Source organism: Mus caroli, unplaced genomic scaffold, assembly GCF_978045245.1.
Source record: "Mus caroli unplaced genomic scaffold, Mus_caroli_1 scaffold_16, whole genome shotgun sequence".
Classification (NCBI taxonomy): Eukaryota; Metazoa; Chordata; class Mammalia; order Rodentia; family Muridae; genus Mus; species Mus caroli.
The window spans coordinates 1,116,828-1,139,834 of NW_028227271.1; the positions used below are offsets into that span (position 1 = coordinate 1,116,828).

Sequence of the window (23,007 nt, forward strand, 5' to 3'; positions counted from 1 at the left end):
CCTTCAGCAGGCTGGTCAGCCTAGGCAGGAACAAAGAAGAGGGTAAGGCGGAGGTCGGGGAGAAGGGGTTACAGTCAGTCTGTCTCACCTTAACTCAGGCTAGCTGAACTAGGGCTCGGAGCCGGGAGAGGCAGCCCAGGCTGAGACTTATCCAGTACCCGCCCTACAAGAATGTGCCCCGGGCCTGGGGTGCTCAGCTGAGCTGAGGCAAGACAGGCAGTGCAGGCGGTCCTGCGGAACCCTGGGTCGATGGGGATTCGGAATGCCAAAGAAATGCGCTTTTGTCTGGGAGGCCCGGAGCCAGTGCTCTAGCCTCCGCCTCAAAATCTAGAAGGAGGAAAACCGAAAAGGAAGGGCGCAGGGACCACAGCAGACCGGGGTGCTCTCTGAGGGCTCCCTGCTTTCTCTAAAGAGCCTCTTTGCTCTTCATTTTGGAATCTTTCTTCCACTTCATCCTGCGGTTCTGGAACCAGATCTTGATCTGTCTCTCGTTGAGACACAAGTTGTTGGCGATCTCTATGCGCCTGCGGCGAGTGAGGTAGCGGTTAAAGTGGAATTCTTTCTCGAGTTCCAGGGTCTGGTAGCGCGTGTAACTGGTTCGGGACCGCTTGCCATCCGTCTCTGGAACATAAATTCCCCCAAACCAGGGAGGGATGAATAGCGTGCAGCACCCCAACGTCCCACCCTAGTCCCAGGCCCCACCCGTGGTCGGAGGGAGTAGAGGTGAGCGCGGTGGGACAGGCCAGAAGGGCCGCAGGCGGGCAGGCCCGGTCCCGGGAGAAGCGCCTCCGCCTGGGCAGGAAACTTTCCACCGCCGCCTTCACTCTGCGGCCGGAGGGGCTGAGGGGGGATGGGGGGAAGAGGGAGACCCAGGCTCGGACCGAACAATAAGCACCCTCGAGATCCGAGCACCGGGGACCCCCCTCCCGCCCCTCCCGAGTCGCTGGAATCCTCCGGAGCCGCGAGCACTGGCCGAGCCGGCTCCGCAGGGGAGGGAGGGAGGGAGCCGCGGGGGGATCCCCACTCTAGAGCCCCATGCTCCTCACCCTTCAGATCCCTCTATTTTTTTAACTCCCTCCCTCTCCCCCCAAAATTGAATATTGCCTTTTATACACGTTTTGTTCCTATGATCCAATTATGTCGTCGTAAATTTGGGCGCACACAGCCTCTAAGCCTTTTAGTGGACAGTTTTACGAGCCATTGATGCCTGGATCGTAAAATTTATGGCCGCAGGTTTTTTTTCTTTATTTGCCCCGCATGGCCTATAAAACCCAGGCGGACCCGAGCGCGCAAAATGAAGTCCTAAAGTTTACCGTGGCTCATGTGCAGTTTGGTCATCCACGGGTAAATCTGTGGCGGGGCCGGTGGCTGGCTCAGTCCGGCAGGCTGCCCTGTCTGCGCCTGCTCCTCTTTGATCTCCCCACTGCTCTTAGCTCGCTCCTCCAGCGCCGGGCGAGCCGCCTTCTGACTGTACATCCCAGGGTTCAGAGGAGCCGCTTCGTCTCTGCCCAGAGCGTGTCCCGGAGCGGCCGCGGCGCTGCAGGCGGGGCGGTCGGGGTGAGCCCGGGGGTTGGCAGCCATGTCTACCCCGTGGAGAGAGTTGGAAGGCGCAGGCGGTGGGAAAGTGATGCTTAAGTCCAATCCGCCGTAGCAGTACCTGGATGCCTGCACCTCTGAGGCCGATCCATAGTTCCCACAAGTTTGCATGTTATAGGCAGGGATATTGGGGCTCTGCTTATAGAATGAATTGGCTACGTAGGAGCTCATGGCGGGGAGGGCCCAAAAAAAATTTCTGCACCCTTTTTGATTAAGGGTGATTTGTGACTCTTTGAAGTTGAGGGGGTTTTTGTTCTCCAAAGTGCACAATTTATAGGTGGAGATATCTCTTTCTTTATCCTATGCGCTCTTCCCAAATAAGGGAGCCTTAAATAGAGTCACGTGACTGGAGCGGCCACTCATAAATTTGGCTTGATGACCTCCGGGAGGTTAGTGATGGAAGCCGGCGAAACGCATCTTGATATGTTGGCAAAGCCCGGGGGTGGGGGGTGGGGGTGTGAAAGAGAAAGAGAAGCAAGGGGGAGGAAAAAAAATGGTTCTTGGAATTGGGGGGTAGTCGGGACAACGAGCTCACAGCGACACCTGGTGCCGACTCGGAGGAATTGCATCTTGCAGCATCGTTTGGCCTTCTAGCAGTCAGTTTGTGGAGAAGTTGTTGCTTGTTGGACAAACTAACCATTGAGCTTGTCTTTAAAATTCTGCTTAAATTTGAGAAAAGATGAGGCCTTATTTAGGAATTACACCGGTGGTTTTTGAAACGAATAGTGCCAGTTCCCTAACTCCAGAGCCTTCCAAACTTCAGTGAGGACTGAGAAAGAGAGTTGGGGTAGCTAAAGCCCAGCGTGGAGATACCTAAACTAAAGGTCAAGATCGCTTGCTTGGGAGGATTGAACTCAGTTTTGATGAAGAGAAGCTTGTCTTGTATGCTTGGAAAAATTAACCTCTGGGAGGTAGGCAGGATACCCAAGAGGAGGGAGGGTTCCTGAATGAGCAGAATCAGCAGACAGGTCCTGAGGCTGAGAGTCCTAGGTACTCTCTGGGATGTGACTGGAGGTGAGGGGCCAGGTGGACTTGGGTAGGCTTCCCAATGTTAGGAACCCTAGAAGGGCAAGAGGCAACATTCCTATGCATGTAACTAGACACACTGGGCTGGAGGGCCCTTCTACAGCTCTGTGTGATCTTCATGGGGTACCATGAGAATGTGAGATATTTCAGATGATCCCCAAGAGCATAGAGGGGCAAGATTGAAACCTCCACAAATATTATGAGCAAGGCAGAAATAAAGGCCTGCTTTTGCTCTTTTAGAGGTAAGCTCTTAGCCCAGGTTTCAAACTAGAAGGCTCATGAGGAAGGGGGTGGGCAGGCGGGGAGTTGGGCAACCCAGACACAGTATTTGGCCAGGATTTCTTCAACCTTTGGGTCCTATCCCCTGCTTTCTTAGTCCCAGACCCTACTCTTTACTGCCCGAATTTCCTCAGGAACTCTCAGTCTCTGCCAGAACTCGCCCCCCCCCCTTCCCTGCTGGCGGAGAATCTGGAGGGGGGCGGTGGCAGGGACCTGGAGAGTCTGGAAAACTCAGACCGATTTTTCCCCCTCTGAGAGACCTCCCACCCACACTTCTTCCCCTAGGCCCACTCAGGTTTCTATGCTGAGCCTTGGGGAAAGAAGGCTGGATCTGAGAAAGGGTTAGGGTCCTACTGTGCCCCTCCGTGCGCCAGGTTTGAGGAGAGAAGAGGCAGGAACCAGATAGGCTGGGCTGTAAGGAAGAAGGACTTTTGTCTGGAGGGTCAGGAGTCTCAGAACAGGCCAGAACTCAGTTTCCAGTCTTTCTCTTTCCAGTCGTCCTTGGATCGCTCAGTCCCTGCGGACGGACGGACTCCTGAGGTCCTTGGATTGCCAGGGAGCCTCAGCCAGGTTTCACAACAGCCGGCCTGGCGGGCTGGAGGCTTGCTTGCTAGTCCTCCTTCTCCCCGTTCTGCTGGCAGTGGGTGGGAGCGACCCTAATGCTCGGATCAGGCTCCTTTTCTTGCATTTTGGGCTCAGGGCTCAGAAGCCAAAGATCCCTGGCTGCTACAGGCAGGAAGAAAGGCCCGCGTGGGGCTTGGAGCCCAACCCGGCTCACTCAAGCTTCCCCGCCCCCAGCGAAAGTCCAGGCGGCCCCTTTCCTCTTTTTCTTTTCCGGGGTGTGTGCTGTTCCGTGTAGGGAGGGTCCCAGAGGCCTCTAAGAACCCCATCTCGGTCAGGAGAACCCGGAGACAGAGTCTCAGCGCCTGGCTGCGGGGCAGGCGAGTGCGGAGGGCTGGGGGCTTTGCAAGCCGCAGGCCGCGCGAGAGCTCTGCTGGCAAGCCAGCGGGCGGGCGAAAGAGCAGACAGGCGGATTATAAACTTTTAAAAATAATATCAGTTTTATTAAATATTCGAGAACGGATCCAGAGGTCGGATTTATACAGGAGGATAACACGTAGGGGTTTATTTCTTTATTTATTTTCTCCTACTGGCTAAACAAACGTCATTCACTTTTTTTCTCTTTTTGTTATTTTCCCTCTTTTTTTTTAAATCCTTTTTTAAATGAGATCGGAACACTGACGGTGCTAAACATAAATATAAATACAGAGACCACAAATACAGCTAGAAATATTCACACAGAAACGGTCACAGTTCAAAATATGCCATAATGACCCCCAGGAATCTTTAAATACAATTTGCCTGGACTGGGCATTTGCTGGGGTAGAGGGACCGGGCAGGGACTGGGGAGAGGCCCTGGGGGTTGTTGCAGGGCCAAGGCGCGCCCTCCTGAGGCCTCCTGCCCTCCGGCTGTCAGGCCGGGCCCTGAGGCCCCCGAGTGGAGGCCCCAGGCCCTGGAGCCAGCTAGCTGCGCCGGAGGGCGGGGGTGAAGGGCGTCGGGGGTGGGGAGGGAGCCTAGGGCTCACTTGGAGAGACATCTGTGGAGTCTGAAGCGAGGTTCAGGTCTCCTAGGCCTAGGCGAGGGAAGGGGCCTGCAGACAAGCCAGGAAGAAGCTAGCGAGGGAGCTAGAGGAATAGATGAGTGAAGAGTTGTGCAGTGAGGAAGGGGGTCCAAAGCTGACTTTTAGGTCCACGTCTGACTCCCTGTTTTGTTTTAGGAAGTCACAACACATCATTGTGCCAGAGATAAATACAGAGTGTGTGATTCGGGGAGCTGGGATGAGCAAGGGAGAAGAGAGGGGTGCAAGGGCAGTCCTGGTCACTCTTTCTGCTTCTCTTCTTCTGTCTCTTCTCGCTTTTCCTCTTTTCCTCCCAGGCTGTCGGCGGTCGCCCCTCCGCCACCCCCTGAGAGTGTGGACGTGAGATTAGATTCTTTTTTCCACTTCATGCGGCGGTTCTGGAACCAGATTTTGATCTGTCGCTCCGTCAGGCACAGAGCATTGGCGATCTCGATGCGCCGGCGCCGAGTTAGGTAGCGGTTGAAGTGAAATTCCTTCTCCAGTTCCAGGGTCTGGTACCGAGAGTAGATCTGGCGGCCGCGCCTCCGGTCCGCTCCGTAACCGACCCCTAGAGATCCAGGCACAAAACACACTAAAAACAATCAGCAAGGCGTCCTCTGCAGACATTTTCGTCTAGCAAAGTCCAGACCCTCTCAACTTGGCCCACAGCTCGCAGCCCCTTCGGGCTTTAGCTTTCTCCCTTTTGCCCTGCCCCACCCCCACTGGGGGGACAGCCAGAACCCCAACTTCATTCAGTTCTCCCACGAGGTGGGAGAAGTGTGTCCCAAAGAAAGCGGGGGGCGGGGCAAAAACAGGCAGAAAGCTAGCTGTCTAAAAGCTGATTTTTTAAAAAAAAGTACCAACTACTGGGGATAAGGACCCCATCTCTCAAGGATTGGGCTCCCCCACCTTCCCCAACACTCTAGATCCCTGGAAAGTTCTCCCCACTTCTTTGCCCTTTCCTAACTCCCCCCCTTTTCTCCGGCCTAACTAGACTTTGGGGGGCTCCTCCACCTTCTGTCCCCTTCCCTCATTCCCTGCCCTGTTCCTATCCCCTCAGCTCCTCTTGGAGCCCTCCAATCCGTCAGGGACCGAGGGGGCCAGGCCCCTGCGAGCCAGCGCGGGAGGCGAGCAGAGGGGGCTGAAGAGGGGGCCCTGTCTCGGTGTCGGCGAGGAGACGAGCGTGATTGTTTTTATGGGGCCATAAAAAACTCTCTCCGCCCGTTCTTCTAGGGAAGCCGGTCATAAAGCCAGTTCAGTTTATTTAATTTATATCTCGGAGCTGTAAAACTCACCACTGTGCGAATTCATTCGCTGCATCCAGGGGTAAATCTGGATACTGGCTTTCTGGTCCTGGGGCGCAGTCCTGCCCTGCTCAGAACTAAAATCCTGAGCGATTGAGGTCTGTGTGTTATGTCCTAAGGTGTTTTGTCTGCAGTTTGAGAGCATGTCTTTCTCCTGGTAAAAGGAATTAGATCCATAGTCATACGGCCCCCGGCTGGAACTGAACACGACATTCTCCTGTGGCGAATAAAAGGGAGTCGAGTAGATCCGGTTCTGAGCTACGGCTGCTCCATAGGTCGAGAAATGCCTCACTGGATCATAGGCGGTGGAATTGAGGGCGACGTTGGGGAGGACGTCCTGGCCCCCGGCGAGGTGGCAGGATAAGGAAGGGTTAGTGAAGTAGGAATTCATCCCTTTGCCTTTACCTGGTCGGGCTATGATTTCTTTAATATTTATTTCTGTCTCCAGTTTGTACTCGGAACTAGATGGTTATAGGGACGGCTCCAATCCAGGACAGACAAAATGACAAAGTCAGCTGACCCCCTTCCAGCCAATCGCAAGCCAGATGTCAAGAAAGGGGAAAAAAATCGCTTCTGCTTCTGTTGATTCCCTAGTTGAGACTAAGTATGTGCTTTGAAAGTAAGACTTGGATTTCTTTTAAGAATATATGTGTGTGTGTGTGTGTATACATACATACACACATATATATGAACTGGTTGGGGGTGGGGTGAAGGTCTATGAGCAGGGCCTTGTTCCCAGCGGAAGGAAAGGTCTAGTCCCAGGAAATCTCCCCACCCCAGCTAACTTTGCTGTGCTGTGGCCAACCGTAGGGCAGAGTGATCCTTGTTTTCAGACCCATTTCATCTATTGCATCTAAAATTAAATTCTGGATGCTTCATTTGAGGGGATCCTTTCCAGTAGAAAGAGGGTCCCAGAAATTCTAGAAGATATTCTGGGCTTGACACTCATAAAGCGAGTCCCCATCACTAGACAGCATATTTTTTCCCAATATTTTTTTTTAAATCAAAAGGAAAAGGAAATTTCCCGAAACATGGTCCACAGAGGAAGGCGGCGTGGGGAAGAGTCTTGGGTTAGAAGATATGTGGGAGACAAACAGATCTACAGGGGGTGGGTGAGACTGCAGGGCACAGTGAGGGTCCTGAAGTGTGTGCATCTTCTCTCATTTGCCTCCTAACCTTGTGCTCCTCCCCAGGACCTACCTTTTGGGGAAACTCTTATAATATTTTTACTTCAAAGAAAGCATTATAATAATACACACACACACACACACACACACACACACAGAGAGAGAGAGAGAGAGAGAGAGAGAGAGAGAGAGAGAGAGAGAGAGACTGAGATTCTTTCTAAAGACATCAACTCCTGTTTGTGTTGGTGAGAATTTATGATTTGGAACCAGCTCAGGCCAGGCCAGTGGTATAATTCACATAGGATGCATCCCGAAAGAGGAAATTTGGTGGTACTCCAATGAATAGATACCTCCCAACACACTCAAGCTCCAGTTCAGGTCAGAAGACCCTATCTGCTCTGGATTCACTGCCCTGCCAAAGGAGGTGCCCCTGGACCTGAGCTGTAAGGCTGGAAGACCCCAGGAAAGGTATTCCTTGGTCTCTTGCCTCAGCCAGTCACCCCTGGAGTCTCCATTATCTCCATTTTCTCCCCCACCTTGAGGCTGAGAAAAGGGAGGAGGGAATTAGGAAATAGCAGTTTTGTAGTTGCTTCAGCGACAGAGAGAGCTGCAGTGAGTGAACAGCAGAAGGTGTGCAGCTGGGGTTTCCCTCTGATTAATCCAAGCAGAATTTGATATCGACATAGACTGGAAATGCTTGGAGCTGACAAAGAGAAGATGGTGAGGTACATGCAGGAAGCAGTGAAAGCTCATATTTTCCCCTCACTAATTTTTTTTTTTTTTTTGAGACTGACTATAACAAGAACCCGGATGTCGCCGCGTTTTATGATCTTTCCCTTCTGTGTAACAAAGCGGAGTAATCAATGGGTAGCAATAAAGCCATAAACGGGACTATGCTGGGAAAAAAAACTCGTTTATTCATCTTCTGTAACGTTAAGGTTTCCCTGGAGTGTCACTAGGGGGTGGGGTGGGGGGGATAAAGTTTCGAACCCAAAAGCAGACAGTGTGTAAGAGCTAGTGCAGACAAAATGTTAGTTAACACATGGACCTCTTTAGGGGATTGAGGAGTCTTCCTGCCAGACAAGTTGTGTTGGCTTTTAAAAACTCAGTCCCTGCCTTTGAAAAGGAGGAAAACTGATTGGAATTTAGAGGAGTAGAAGAAAGACCCCTGTAATTATTGAAGCTACAAGTACCCTTTGACTACACTATTTTCTTTCCAAGATGAAGAGGGCAGAGGAGAAGATTTCTAATAAGAGAGAGATTTTTAAAAGTTAAGCTCATCTGGGGGGGTTAACATAGCAGTTATCCCTAAACAGAACAGTAGTGTATTGCTTTTTGCTTTCCAATCCAACTGTGCTCAAATTCATGGCATGCCTGGGCAGAGGTTTCCAACAGCTGGCTGGGGCTCCAGTCCCCCTACAGGGCAAGAGGTAGGAGGAGAAAAAACTGAGGGGGGGTATCCTGGGCTGAGCTAGGGAACAAGCCAGTGTCCCCCTGGACACCAGTAACCTCTTTCAAAGTTCCCAGCCTCCTGTCTGCCCTGAGGGTAACAGTGTAACAACGTGTAGAAGCCATGGCAAGAAAGAGTAAATTCCCCTTCCTATTTCAGAGCTGAGATTGCTAGAGGGATAAATCATGTCAGTGGTACTTCCTTCAAGATATTAAATTGTTGCAATGTAAAACAAATTGAATGATGGAAGATAGGACGTCTTAATGAAGTTTTGCCTTCCATTGGGTGTGGATTCTTTTGTATACTTAAATTTTTTTTCTTTTATGGATGTGTGGGGGAGGGAGGGATGAAGGGGTTTTGGGGGGAGTCATGTGCTACAGCCCCTTAGCAAGGGTGCCTGAGTTTCCTGGAGTCCTTCCTTCTAGGGATTCAAGGGGCCCCAAAGTTGGGGAGACTCTCTTTTGGGGCCTAAAGGTGGTGTGCTCAGGGGTGGGCGACCTGAGGAGCAGAATGTAAGTCTCAGGCCCGAAAAGTTAAGTGTTTTATTACGTTCCTAAACAGAGGGCAGATCCTGAAAGGTCTCGCCGATTTATAATGAACAGAAACCAGCTGCTAGGGAAAAGGCAGATATGCTGGAAGGGGGAGACCAGGGGAAGCAGAAATACAAATATCTTCCTTCCATCTAAGGACTTTAGGGGAAGTTAACGTTCACTATACTTTCCTGTGCCCCTTTTTATTCCTAAAGGGAGAAAGTCCATTTCCTTTAGTTAGACCTTTAATTATGCAGTTGAAATTTACTGAGGGGATTCGCTCCATGGGGGAAGAGCAGGTCAGATGAGTCAGATCTTCCCTCCTTGGGACAAATTTTTTTTTTCCTTTTCCCATTTTGTGCTCTCTCTTCCCTTGGCAAAAGATTGGCTGTCTGTGGGGGGAGGGGCTGGAACTTGGATTTTTCTAAATATATTTATATTTTCCTGTTAAATTTGTCTGAAAACAATTATGGAAGCTCATCAGCAGAAGCAAGAACAGATGTTTTATTAAAACTGCAGTGCAGCTCTGTAAATATGCACAAGTCTTGGGAAGGAGGGAGGCTCCCGGTCTTTGTTTCCATCAAAACAAGCCTAGAGAAATCAAGGAAGCCCCCCACCCCCTACACACACCCCCATCAGGCCTGCCAGTCTATGCAAAGCCCTGGGCCTTAGACCTTCTGAATTAGGCATTCAGAGGGGACTTGGTGTCAAGAGCAGATTTTCACTTTGGGAGCTGTAATTACTGGATTCAAAAACAGAATATAAAAACTCAGAAAAAGAATAAAGCGGGGAAAGTTGCCACTGGCCTCTTCAGCCTCCCCTCCACCCCCCAATCCAAAACACATGCCTTCCAGGAGCACTAATTATAGGAGAGGAATTTACTGCCTGCTTTTTGGGCCTTGAGTGGGTGTAGTCACTGGCCTGGAGGCTAAGGGCTGCACCCGAGCTTGGACACTTAGGGGTTTCCCCGATTTCAGTCCTGCCCTGCCGGATCTAAGTCAGGGGAAGGCTGGGAGGTCTTTAAGGTTCTGAACTGAAAAAAAAGGATGAGGGGAGAGTGGACTTCAGCTTCTAGGATGGCCATGGACAGGCTTCACCTTGCCTGCCTTTGCTTTCTTCTCTGCTCTGGCAAATAAAGTAATTTTGTATGTACAGATGTCTGAAGTGAGCCTGGTGAGATCTGGAAAAAAAAAAAAACAACTTCGCGGAAGGTCCTTCTTTGTGTTCCGCGAGTCTCTCTCCCTAGATTCCCCCCACCCCACCTCTGTGAAGATGTTTGTGGCTGACTAAGGCACAGATGCACGTATTCCATTCCTGGCCGGCAACGCCAACTACAGCTCGGCGCCTCCCTAGGCTGTGCGCTCATTCCAACGCTGGAGCCGGAGCCGATGGACTCCAAGCTCCCTCGACTGCCTAGGCTCTTGGCTGCCTAAAAGCCACGCAGCTGCGGGACCCTGCCCTTCCACCATCTCCAGTTCTTGATTTCCAGAGATACTGAACGGTTATCCCGTCCCGTTGACTCCTTTTGTGCCACTAGGCGAGAGCTGAAATCCCTCTTACAGAGAAAGCTGAGTTCAATAATGACTCAGTTCACCTCACAATTGCACTATTTGGTTAAGGCTTTGCTGTTCTAGAGTTCAGCTAAGCTCTACTGGCTTATGGCTAAATTTTTTTAAAAAGCTTTGAAAAAAAAACCTTACAAAACCCCTATTTTAAATGTCTGGTGTTTTGTGAATAAACCCCTTTGATCTCCGTGGATCTCTGAGGGAAAGAATTACAAAGAGAGTGGCGGAGTGGCCCGGGCCAAAGAACCTGAACACAAGGTTTGATCTGCTTGGGAATGCCAAAGCACAGCTTACCCAAAGGGCTCCCAGGTTTTCTGAGATGTAGTAGGGAAAGATTTCCTAACACATACATTTTCCTCAATACATACAATGCATTCCAAACAAGGAACACTCCTTTCAAAGGTCAAAGCTTAAAGATACTGAAAGAAAAGTGAAATTTGACAGATCCATTTATGGGTGCTGATATTTAGTGACAACGCTGAAGTTGACCAGTTGAAGGGAGTTGGGGATCTGTAAGGAAGGAGGGAAGCGCCAGATGGGGCATGTTCAACTGCTGAGATTTGGTCCAAATAGCTCTCAGTCCTGTGTTGTGATTTCTTCTTTTGAGTTAAGGAGTTACAAAGTGGAGTTGATGTGGCTTTTGCACTTCAGCATTGGAGAAAAGTATACAGGGCGGCTCTGTTGGCTTTCTCCCCTTCCTCTGTTTTTGTGAATCTCTGCCTGATCTTTCCTAACTGACATTTTGGTTACTGCTATTACCATCCACAGACACAAATCCCCAGCTTTGCATGTCTGGCTTCTCCAAGTCTGCCTAAAAGTTCAAAAGTAAATTAGGTTTCCATCAAACTTTGCCCTGAAACCCCTTCAGGCTTCACCTGGAAAAAAAAAAAAATTCTGGCTTTTGCAGACCAGGCCCTTGAGCCTCCCTTCCACCTTGATGCCAAAGCAGCAGAAATATCAGCTGAGGAGGGGGCTTGTGGAAAGCACCCCATCCCCACTGAAAATGGAGAGTTTGGCTGCCTTAGGACATTTCAGGAGGACAAAGCAGATGGCCCTAGTTGGTCTGGAGGTAAAAATCAAAACACAGAATATTTAGGGTACTTTGCATTGCCAAAACAGGATCTCCTGAGACTGTCAAGTTATGAAGGAGGGTAAGGAGGTGGGTGGAAAATGTGCTGTTCCATGCTAATCCAAAGGAGGCCCCAGCTTTCTGTTTTCTCCTCTGCTTCTGAACATACACCATTACTTGGGAGCATTTTGGAGGTTAATGAAAATTTAAAACTGGAGACCTTGGGCGTTTATGACATCACAGTAAGTTGTCATATGAAAACTGTGAAAGCCATAAAACTATTACAAGAGTTGTATATATGAATACCAAGCCTCCTATAACCCCACCCCCATCTTCTCCTGGTCTAACTTCTTCCACTTTGAAATAAAATGTTATTGTATTCTGGAACAGTAAGCCAACAATGAAACATCATCGTCAATTCTTTATAAATAACTTTATCCTTTATTGTCAGTAGCTCTGAAAGAATCATTTAATTCATACTAGTGAAAGAGGGAGACAGGGGAGAGGAGAATTAATTTCAGAAAGAAGAATATTACTTACTGCAATGATACTATTTTAGATTTGATAACCAGGAGCAAAATTAAAGGCAAACATTGACCTCTCTGATTCTACACCTGGCAGGATTGGGGATTTATAAGACCCTTACAGGACAGGTAATTTAATTTTGTAGGATTTGCTTAAATTCACTGCTATTTTGGAGGGTTGAAAAGATAAAGGGGGTAAGGCGGTATGTTTTATCTAGTTTTATGAGTCCACCAACATTACCCTGACAGAAAACCCAACCACTTATGTCTGAGAGAATCTCAGGAAGAAAGGAATGGAGGAGCCAGGAGGAGGAAGAGGAGGAGGGAAGCGACACTGAAATGTTCTCAGGGTCTGTGGCCCCCTTACCCAACTGGTTACCAAGGCAAAGGAAGAAAAGCTGTAGAAAAAGAGAAGGGGGGTTGGAAGTCTCTCCAACACTAGGACACCAGGAGGTTTATGGTGTCTTCATAATTCCCTCGTCCCATAAACATTGGCCCTACTTTAAGTCAATTTCTACTTCCTCTCATCAGAAAGGGAAAATGAGGAAGCTCTTAAGGGCAGGAGGTAGGGGTGCCGAAAGGGGGAGGGACTTTGACAGAACCCTGCACTTTGTTCTCGGGAGCAAGCGAAATTTGCTGGTTTGTCGAGTTTCTGACACAGGGTGGCGGCAGACAAAACAAGTAAACAACACACAGACACAATAAACAGGGGCGTCTGACAGCACCCGCCATGGCAGAGGCCATGGGCTGCTTGAGGGACATGATTCTGGGATAATGTCATCCCGAAGTCGAAGTCGGTGTGGCTAGAGCAGGAAGGCCTGAGTGATTCTGTCACACCCTCTGTCGCTGGGGAAGAAAGGCTGTGAAGCCCTTGGAACCACAAGTCTGGGCAGGAACCCAAGTGTCTTGGGAGCAGCACAAAACCTCATCCAGCACCCCTCTTGTCCACGCTTTCATCTATGGGGCTTTCCACTGACTTTTATGTCCTCTCAGCTCTGTCTTTCCATGGCCCCAGAAAAGCTGCACAAGGAGGCCAGTTATTTCCCATCCGAGGCCCATACTCGGGGCTAAAGGGCCCAGCTTGCATTCTCGACCAGCCCTCTCTTAGTGGGCCTCAAATTGGTTCGGGTCACTGACACGATTAAAAACACCCCCATCAGTACTCCAGATCTGAGTATTTATAGGACCTTCCAGAACTCCTAATATGCCTTTGCAAACAAGCAAATCTAGGGTGAGATAATGAGCCAAGAAGGCAAAAGGAAGGAGAGTTATTCGCAAGTTATCCTTGCCTCTCCTGGTTTGCCTTCCCTACAAGCCTCTTTAAGCACCTTGGCCCGCAGCCACCTAGACTCCTGCTCAGAAATCATCTTAGCCACTACAATACAATCCCTTTGCCATCCACATGGAGGCTTCCAGCCACCAGGGCCCAGTCCTGGTGATTCAGAATGGCTTTCAGACTCACAACAACCATGAAAGAACCCACAGACTTCGTTTTCAAGATGACTGGGTTCCCTTTGGAAGAGAGCCTCTGAGTTGGCAGACTTCATAGGGAGGCGAGGAGAGTCGGCAAAAGGGTGTAGGATGTCTCAGCCAAAAGCAATGAGCCCCAAAGCCTGTGGCTTCTTTAGGTTTTTGGAAGCCACATGCTCCAATTCCAGCACACACATTTCCACAAAGATGCACAGAGGGCCTTCTCCTCCAGCCCATTGCACCCCTAGCCCACTCTCAGCCAGTGAAGGCTAACAAAATTTCGCATGCACATAAAACGGTGTTTATCGAATATAGCCATTGTAGTAAACATTTAACCATGAGGAAATATGAGTCTCTATATGTTTCTCCCTTCAAATATATGAATCTGTATATTTGAGACTATATATAATAAATACATAATTCCACCAAGCCTGGTTTCAGAACATAACAGTCAGCACAACAAGGTTGTCTTTTCCAAACCAAGGTCAAATTCTGTAGGGATCACAGCTGTCAGACAAGAGGTGAGAAGAGAAAGGGTTTATACTGCCCATTTCTCCTAGGAACCTGGCTGAAATACAAAGGATGGCAGAGCTTACAAAACCTCTTAAGGGGCAGGTCTGAGGGTGCCCAAAAAGGGAGCTCAGAGGGAGTACTTCTGAGTTTCGGGCTCTGACGAGGTTGCCAAGCCTTGGTCCATAGAACCCAGTGGAAACCTAGGTAGGCCTCAGCATTGAGTGTGCAGAGCCCTTGAGCAAAATTCTATTCTTGGCTTCACTGGCTATTATTAGATAATCAGAAGAGCTCTTCTGCAGTGAGGAACCACATCCACACAGAATTTGGCCTGCAAGAAGGTTGAGGATTGCCACTGATAGACCCTCTTGGGCTTCTGTTGGAGCACCAGAAATAAGCAAGGGGGAGAAAAGTGAAAGTAACTGGGCAAGCAGAGGACTCGCTGGCCAGACCGGAAAACTGGAAAACTAGGGCCAGTCATTGGCGGGGTTTTTTTTGTTTGTTTGTTTGTTTGTTTGTTTGTTTGTTTCTAGGCTTGCCAAAGAGGAGTCTAGGGGTGAAGGGTACAGGGTAAAAATGGGGGAGGGGGAGTAGGGGCTGCAGGATTGTAGCCAAGAAGGAACAGGAAATCAATAAAAATATAAAGACACCTCAAACTGGTGTTTTTGACGGGTACTCTGGCACCCTAGCACCTCGATATGGCTATTAGCACATCCAGCTAGATCCCCTGTAGGCCTAGAGAGATACCCCCATCCTAGCCCAGGCCCGCCCCTTGGATGGGAGGGGGGGGGCTCTAACATCCCAGGTGAATCCACACTAGTCTGAACAGCCTTCTCCAAAAATGGTTTTCTTTTAGGGTGGAACAAAGGAGACTTGTGTCCCCCAAACATCCCCTCCCACGTCATTGCGACCATCCGCAGGGACAGGGTCCGACAAAATACAGGCTGAAGAAAGAAATAGCGGCCTCACCGATCGGCGGTTCCCACAGTACGCCAGGAGAAGGCTCCCGTTCGGGCCTCCAGGGCCCCTCCACTGTCTCAGAGTACTCCCCTGGCCCTTTTCAGGTCCCACAGACCCCAGTCCTGGTCAGCCACAGCCTGGTTCTCCCGGGCATCCGCCTGGGGGCCAGGATCGGGCGGAGGGAGATTGCGCGGCAGCCGGAGCAGGCGGCAGGCTGGGCCCATTTGGGGAGAGCCAAGCGCTTTTCTTGGTCGTAAACAAGGAACGCGAAATTAGCCCCTCGGCAGACGCCTCTGCCTACACACCAGTCCTATTGGGGGGTGGGGTGGGAAAGGGGAGAGAAAATGCCATTTCTTTCCCGAGAGAATACCTCAGAGGCCTTTATGTCGACTGCAAAAGGGGAATTTTGGGGGGGCTGGAGAAGGGAAGGTTGTGGGGGGATGGGAGGGAGGATTCACCATAGGCTCGAGCTCAAAGGGTTTGATTTGAATGAAATCAAACTGTATTTTTTTTTAAAAAACAATTTCATAAAAACGGGTTTTCTAACCACTGTGCCCCCCCCCCCCGCCCCAGCGATAGATCTGGGTTTAAACAGGAAACCCAGCTATCCCCTCCCCCACTCTGCTGGGCGAAGACTCTCAGACGAGCTTCTGGGAGAAGATGGGGGTGGGGGGTGGGTGAGATTGACGCAGACTGAAGGTGTGAGTCTGTCTCCTAGTGTCTGGGCCCTCGCCAGGAGCAAGCCGCCCTCCCAGCTCTAAGGGGTGTCTGTTTGGGTGTGTAAGCATTCTGTGTGCACGCCGCTCCTTATAAACACAATCTCTCACTAACAGGGTCGCCTCAGACCCAAGCCTGGAAGCAGGGCGGAGTCATATATCAAACTGCAATGCAGTCAGGGCCACGTACATTTGGAAGAAATTAAGCTACTACGTTATGAAACCATATGTGTCAGGTTAAGATTATGCAACACGTCATTAGCACCAATTATTAGGAAGATCCAGGACTCTACCCACCACCTTAGTCTGACTCCCTTACCGAAGGAAACTCACCCACCCCACCCATAAAGCGCTCGGGGGTGCCTTGCAGCACCCTCGCGGTCCTGGGGGCAAGGCCTGGTCTATCCCCGCCCAACTGGAGGCCTCTCTCATTCCCACTTCCACCGGGACAAGGCAGGTCTTAATCTAGAGCAGTCCTGCAAGGCGCAGGAGGAAGTTGGAGTGGCATCCCGAGTGGAGTGGCCGCAAGCGGGGGTGGGGGGCGCCGAGTTCACGAGAGGGGTAAGCATTTAGGCCGCTTTTCTCCGAGCACAAGATGGCTTTTGAGCTCTGCATCCCCACCCCCAACTCCTTCCACCCGCAGCGTAGGGCGCCTCCCACCCTCCTATGCGCCAGGGTGGGGGCGGGAACAGGGGTGGGCAGACTCTCTCCCCTTGGCTGACGCGCACCAGCCACCAGCCTCCCCCCTAATTGCCAATTAACAGGCTCCGCCGCCCGCCTAGCAGCGCCCGCTTCCTGCTCCGCGGCCCGGCCCTGGGCTCACACTGCGCATGTGTAAGGCCTGGCTTCTAGCTCTCCGAGAAGGAGGGGGCTGCCGGACAGGGAGGGGGCTCTGGAAAGTTTGTTTGGGGGTTGAGGAGCTGACGTTGCTTGGGGGGCAATGGGCCCAGACTACAGATTCTCTCTCCTGCCTTGAAGTTTGAGCTTCCAGGCCACCACGTCCCAGTTCCATCAGCCAAGAGTAGTCAGCTAATAAGCAGGTACAGACACTGAGGGCATCAGGCAGAGCCCCCCCCCCCCCCCCGCGCCCCAGACCAGGGACTTCCGCCTGGTGGGCCAAGGTTCTCCCGCCCAGGACCCCAACTTCGGCGCATAGCGACGTCAGGACAACACATTCTCCCCACTACCAGGATTTCAGCTTTAACCCCATCCTCCCATTTTACCTCCCCTTAATTACCCTCGCGCCCACCCTCTCACCAGCCCCCTCTTCTCTCTAACCAAGACAAGCCATTGCTGTCCTTATCTTGAAACCGCCACCCAGCTACGGACCATTAGTTACATATTTGAACCAATAAGGAAACACTTACCGGGCGCTGCTGTCACTCTCCCTCTCTCCCTCTCTCTCTCTGCCTCTCTCTCTCTCCCACTCTCTGTCTCTCTCGTCTTTCCTCATTCTGTGCCGTTGCCGAGCCTGTCTCAGCTCCACACACACACACATATACTTTATATAAATTTAAAAATAAATAAAAAGTCCTGATTTTAAAAAAAGCCAAATAAAATTAAGGAGAGTTGCAGGGAAGGGGCGGGAGGGAGAATCTGGGAGAGGGGAGGGGTGGAGGCATCTGCAGCTCGGATCTCAGCCCCCACACCCGCGAACCTCTTGCCCCTTGGGGGCCAGAGGGTCGGGTATAGTGAGAGAGAGGTGCTCTCAACTTCTGCCTCTCCCCTCCCACCCCGCCCTCCCCAGGTGCCCCCAGCTTCCGGCAACTCCGCCTAAGGAAAAAAAATAAATAGGGAAAATAATTATTAATCAGATTAATAAAAAAATTTCTGGTAATGAACGGAGCGCCCAGCGCAGGTTTCCCTGGCAATGGTTAGGCTCTTACAGGGAGGACTGTTCTGCGGAGCGCTCGGAACGGACAAACCACAATAAAAAGTTCACGTTCATGGATGGAATCCACATGACTTCTTGTGGCCAATCCAACTTGTGAGTGGATCGTAAACTTTTATTACTCAGCTGTAAATTTTCTGCAAACAACCGGGAATGCGATGCATTTGTGTAGCGTGTGCAAATGGGCGCCACGGTCGCCATGTTTACCCAATTCTCTCAGAAAGGGAGCATCCCTCGACCCCCACCCCACCCTCACCCACCGCCCACTCCCCAAAGGCCGGCTGCTCTAGACTAACACAGCAAGAGCGGACAGGGAATGTAGGAAGGGAAGAAAAGAGGGTTCAGATGCTGAGGACCCACTGCCTTCTCTTGCTGTCCCGAATTTTAAATACTTTTCTTAATAAATGAAGGTAATGATATTGGACCTGATGAAAATCAAAGCTTTTCAGAGCTCTGCAGCCTTGGGGCAATGGAGGCTGGCGAGATGAAGGAACTGAAAATGAATACCGTCCCTGATCCTACCTTTGTTTTCTAGAAAGAGAACACATCTTTTCTACTGCAGTGCCCCAGGCAAGCCCCCCACTCCCCACCCATCAAACAAGAACTGGAGTCTCAGGCTGCTGGCAACCCTCCCTACCAAGCCTAAGATGGAGATGTAGATGGAGTCTAAAGGACGGAGAGCTGGACCAGGATTTGACAGTCCTTTGGAGGCAGCAGAAGGGGTGAGAGTTTTGTGCAGCTTCAAGTCTCCTTAAAATGACTTTCATTTCTCAGGTGGTCCCTTTCTCAGACAGAATGATACTCCCTGCACCCAAGACTATTCCTAGCTTCAGGCCATCTTGTTTTCCAGATATTAATGGCAACTTTCAATCCTCAAAAAAAAAAAAAATAAATTAAAAACAATGTTAAAGCTGAAGATCTTGGACTAGCTTTCTTTCTTTTTTTCTTTTCTTTTCTTTTCTTTTCTTTCTTTCTTTCTTTTTTTAAATTTTTATTGAGGAGCAAGGCTCTTTGAAACCTATTCACCCTTTTAGATTGCCCACACACCTGTCTTTTTCAGGGGTTGGGGGGAATCTCCTACAGTGTCTAGGCAGCTGAGATCTGGCTTCAGAGTTTGCAGGCCCCATAAGAGAGCCATTTACTGCTCTGAATTCTGCCTTCTACTCTAAAAGTCTATGCACCCCATTTCCTCAGACCTCCAATTTTGGTAATAAGTGCAGTGTGGAGAGGCCAGTATAAATTACCTTGTAGAGAATATTTGCTAAGCTGTAGTCCAGCCACTCCCCATTGGCTGGAGATCTAAAATCGGGCAGCTCTTTCCTTGATCCGCATTGAGATGGCAAGGGACTCTCAAGGGCTGGGTGCTCAGCCAGCCAACAGAAGACCCTTCATCCCCTCCCCAAAGTTCCTCCATAGTAAGTAAAGCAGTTCCCTCAGCCGGATGCAGAGACCTGTTCCTTTTACAAACCCACTCATAAATTTTATAACAGGTAGTTAAAAATTACGACGAGGAAGCGCTGGCCCAGCTTTTCACAATGGCAGCGGGAAGAATGGGGCAGCACTGCCGGGCAACTCACCGGAAATTTTACTTCCAGATTGTGGCACACAACCTGTCCTGAATCCTCTTTAATTGGGGCTGGGGGTAACTCTTCAACTTTCAGGCACTCTCTGGGGGCATCTCATGCCAGGAATATGAAACTGAGGAAGCCAACCCACCCTCTCCTTCAAGAGGTCCCCTGGGAGCCCCTCAGCGGCACACTTCTTCCCTTGGCGCCCCAGATTTCTCTAAGACCTGCATCTTCTTTGGACATTCAGTGAAACAGTAGGGGAGGAAAGTGCGAAGTTTTTTTTTTTTTTAATCCCGAGAAACGAATTTGCCCCCCAACTTAATAGCTGCATCATTCTGTCTTTACCGTTGAGATTAGAATAATAAATCCAAGGCGAAATGAGCGAGATGCTTCAACTCAGCATTTTGAAAGATACTATTTTTCACAAATCACAAATAGCTTTCGGAAGCCACTTTGATTGGCTAATAAAAAAAGTAAAGAATGGGAGAAAGTCGTATCTGCAGAAACGGAATGGTACCCATTTCGGTAATGGGACGACGGCAGCATTTAGGAGCACGCATTTCTAAAGAGCGCATCCCGCTCTCGCAATTACATTCCCCCATAAAACGGGTTTTTAACCTCCTTTTCTTTCCAAACGAGAAAACTGAAGTGGTGAGCAGGGAAAGCGGGGAGTGGATAACGCACAAGGGGGCGCAGGGGCTCCTTAGGTCTAACCCTCTGCCTGCCCGACATTTCCAAAGAAGCCGGGCGCCAGACGCACCCCGCCCTCCGACGCGACGGCTTGGGGCCATGGACATTGCTGAGCAGGGGCAGGAATGAATGGGGGATTGGTGTTGCGGGGTGTTGGGGGGGGAAGCAGCAAGGCCCTTCGGAATCATTTGATAAGGGAGTCATGTCGCTCTTCTTCGGGGCAGGATATTATTATTTTTATCAATAGCAATCATAATCTCACGACTTAAAAAACGAAGCGGGTCTTCCTCTGTGGTCCCAGAGTCTGGTGGGAAGTGAAATGTTTTCAGACCTCCCTGGCCAATGCCCCATGTCTCCCAAGCCAAATGTGATCACTTGGTTGCGAGCAGGGACCCCAAATTCTACAGATTTCCTGGCAGGTTCGACTTAAAGTTATCCCCAAGCTGTCCTTTCTGGCTCACAGGCAGGGTTGCCGGGAGCCCTAGGAAAATCACTTGACAAATCTTGAGACCTTTTTATAGGGGCCAGAGATTGGGACCCTGGTGAAATACTTGGCCTGGGCCTAGGTTAAAAAACATTGACCCAAGATCTGGTCTCAAAAATATCTCTGTCTTTGGTGGTCTGTTTTTGAAGGCCAGAAGTCCACCCTCCCTCCCCTCTTCCTCTGGTCTGGTTGAGCCAGCCTGCTTGTATCTCTGGAATTTGGAATGGTTTGAGCAGAATTTTATTGGCATAAACAGATTTGTCTGCCTAGGACCCTCCAGAATGATCCCATTACTAGCTGGGCTCGACTCTTTATTTTAGAAAACGTCAAGATTCCCTTTGCCCTGCTGTGGCTGGGCTTGGGGACTGTCCACTCAGCAGGCCCATCCTCCCAAATCAGTAGTCCCAACTGTGGTGGCCAGGCAAGCTGCTCAATTGTCAGAGTGAAGCCAGCCAAGAGCTGACTTGAAATAGCCAAAAAACGGAGGCTATGTGGACAGAAGAGGGCTGAGTAGCCATGACAGCCTTGTGCTGGTTGAATTTGAATTCCAGGGTGCAGACTCTATCTTACTCATTTGTCCTTCCTTTATCCCCTGCCCCAGGCAGAAGCCTCCTCACCCTCACCACTACACTTTGGCATTTTCAAATGGAACTCTCCTGACTATGCAGCTACCTTTAACTGCATACATCCCCCCCCCCATCCTCTATTTCAGTATGAGGTACTGGATGCTAAGGGGTGGCCACAAGCAGGAGACATGTAAATATCAGAAAAGAACCCCCACCACCTCACCCTTGGCCTAAAACCCTGAAAGAAAGGGCATAATCACAGGAAGAGCATAGGGCCAACTCTTTATATGGACCCAGCCCAGAGACCAGGAGGCTAAAGCATGAGTTCTGTCTTCCCACTTAGGTCCCAGCACCTACAAACCTCATTGGGTATTAAGACTAGTGTAAGTAAGTAACCCTTCTTCCTTCTCCCTTTCAGGAGATGTTCTCTTCACCTCCTCCTCTTCCTCCTCTTCTTCCTCCTCCTCCTCCTCTTCCTCCTCACCCCCACTAGCCACCTGCCCTACCTACTATGCCTGCCCTTTCCACCCCACTTTCAAGTTCCACCACCCAAAGCAAGATCAGAGCGGGTCCTTTTGGAGAGCTGGGAAAGGGAATAAAGAGGGGGAGGAGTAGAAAATGGGGAAGAGTTGTAGAGAAACAGCAAGTCATTCCAGCTCTACTTTTTAATTCTTTTTTTTTTTTTATTATGACTCACGTATACAATACAAAGTACTTGGACCAGGAACAGAGCTTTCAGGACACAAAATCTACATTCATAGCTGGACATAAAGACAAATGACCAAAATTATTATTATAGATATATTTTAACGTTTTTTTTCCTTTCGAGCACATTGCATAAACAGAGAATTCAAGACAGAGTAACTATACATTCAGTGCAGTTTAGTTCTACTCTACTGGGGTTAGAAGCACAATAAAAGCGCACAAGACCGGCGGGCTAGGCAGTCTCAGTTGTTGGGATTTTTTTTTTTTTCTTAGTGAAAGAAGCAGCAACAAACAACAACAAAACCGCATTACAAATACTCTCAAAGCAGGATTTCTTTCTATAGGTAGTGATAAAATACGCTGGAGGTTTCTTTCTTTTTTTCTTTTTTTCTTTTTTTCTTTTTTTTTCTCCCTCCTGTATTAGGATTTTTTTCTTTCTTTCTTTTTTTTTTCCCAAGATTATTGCAGGTTCCCTTTAGGTAGTATGTTAAAGATTTATTATCAGTATATTATTTTCATGATTATGGTGATTTCTGAGCACAAACACTAACACAGCTCAGAGGAAGGGGGGGGGCAAAAGATCAAACAGCAAAGGCAAGGCAAGGAAGGCATGGACCCAAGTGACTATGGGATGGATAGGTAGGATTTCAGAGACCATTGCCAGTTCTAATAGACCCCTCAGGAAGGAGGTGGGTAGAGAAACCCACATCTCCTTGATTTCCAGCAGATTCCTGGAGAAAGTCAAGGGGGTTTTCTAAGGAAAGAGCCTCAGAGGGGGAGGGGGATCTTCTTTGCTATCTTTTATTTCTTTTTAATTTTTCCTTTCATTTCCCCCTTTCCTGTTTTTTTCTTCTTTCTTTTCATTAAAAAACAAAACAAAACAAAACTGTTAATCCAGTATTCTAATTCCCAGCATACAAGCAAAGCCAGGAATCATCTTCTATATCTTCAGGGGAATCCCTTTTAAAATAAATACCAGAGAAGCACCGTGAAGAGGGAGTGTGGAGAGAAGTGTGTGTGTGTGTGTGTGTGTGTGTGTGTGTGTGTGTGTGTGTGTGTGTGTGTGAAGGGTTAGACTTTATGGGGAAGGGCCCAGAAGGTGGGAGCAGGAAGAGTGTATGCTGGGCATGGAGTAGAACAGAACTTTTCCCTGTGTCTCAGGTTCCCCCTCCCAACCCCCAGACAAATAAAGAGTGGGGGGAAGCCCAAAGGTAATAAAAGCAGAGCTGCAACTATCTGACAGGTAGTTAGAGTTGTGAGTGTCATTCTATTCTCTATAAAAGCAAATGACAGTCGTAAACTTCTCAATTTATCTGCTACCATAAAACGAAACTTCAAGGGAGTTGCTGGGGGGGGGG

At 49.6% G+C, this 23,007-nt stretch overlaps 2 protein-coding genes across 3 annotated transcripts; both read right to left on the reverse strand.

Moving 5' to 3' along the window:
* Window positions 1-256: 256 nt before the first annotated feature.
* Window positions 257-1,767, reverse strand: Hoxc5 (homeobox C5). The gene is made up of 2 exons (XM_021182976.2): window positions 1,314-1,767; window positions 257-621 (listed from the first exon to the last, which is right to left on the reverse strand). Exons 1-2 carry the CDS (start codon window positions 1,765-1,767, stop codon window positions 407-409), a joined length of 669 nt encoding a protein of 222 aa, XP_021038635.1. The 3' UTR covers window positions 257-406.
* A 2,681-nt stretch (window positions 1,768-4,448) lies between these two features.
* Window positions 4,449-6,215, reverse strand: Hoxc6 (homeobox C6). Of its 2 annotated transcripts, none has more exons than XM_021182974.3 (2): window positions 5,816-6,215; window positions 4,449-5,088 (listed from the first exon to the last, which is right to left on the reverse strand). In XM_021182974.3, exons 1-2 carry the CDS (start codon window positions 6,213-6,215, stop codon window positions 4,781-4,783), a joined length of 708 nt encoding a protein of 235 aa, XP_021038633.1. In that variant the 3' UTR covers window positions 4,449-4,780. The 2 variants fall into 2 exon arrangements, with proteins under 2 accessions (XP_021038633.1, XP_085687508.1); XM_085831382.1 differs by having other exon boundaries at window positions 4,449-5,112.
* Between the last annotated feature and the right edge of the window lie 16,792 nt (window positions 6,216-23,007).

Bases quoted from the DNA above. Each gene is read 5' to 3' on its own strand.
- Hoxc6 (XM_085831382.1), bottom strand. From the start codon at position 6,215: ATGAATTCCTACTTCACTAACCCTTCCTTATCCTGCCACCTCGCCGGG. The intron at 5,113-5,815 runs GTGAGTTTTACA...GATTGTTTTTAG, and splicing joins GCGAATGAATTCGCACAGTG to TGTGTTTTGTGCCTGGATCT.
- Hoxc5 (XM_021182976.2), bottom strand. From the start codon at position 1,767: ATGAGCTCCTACGTAGCCAATTCATTCTATAAGCAGAGCCCCAATATC. The intron at 622-1,313 runs GTAAACTTTAGG...TTTATGTTCCAG, and splicing joins CAAACTGCACATGAGCCACG to AGACGGATGGCAAGCGGTCC.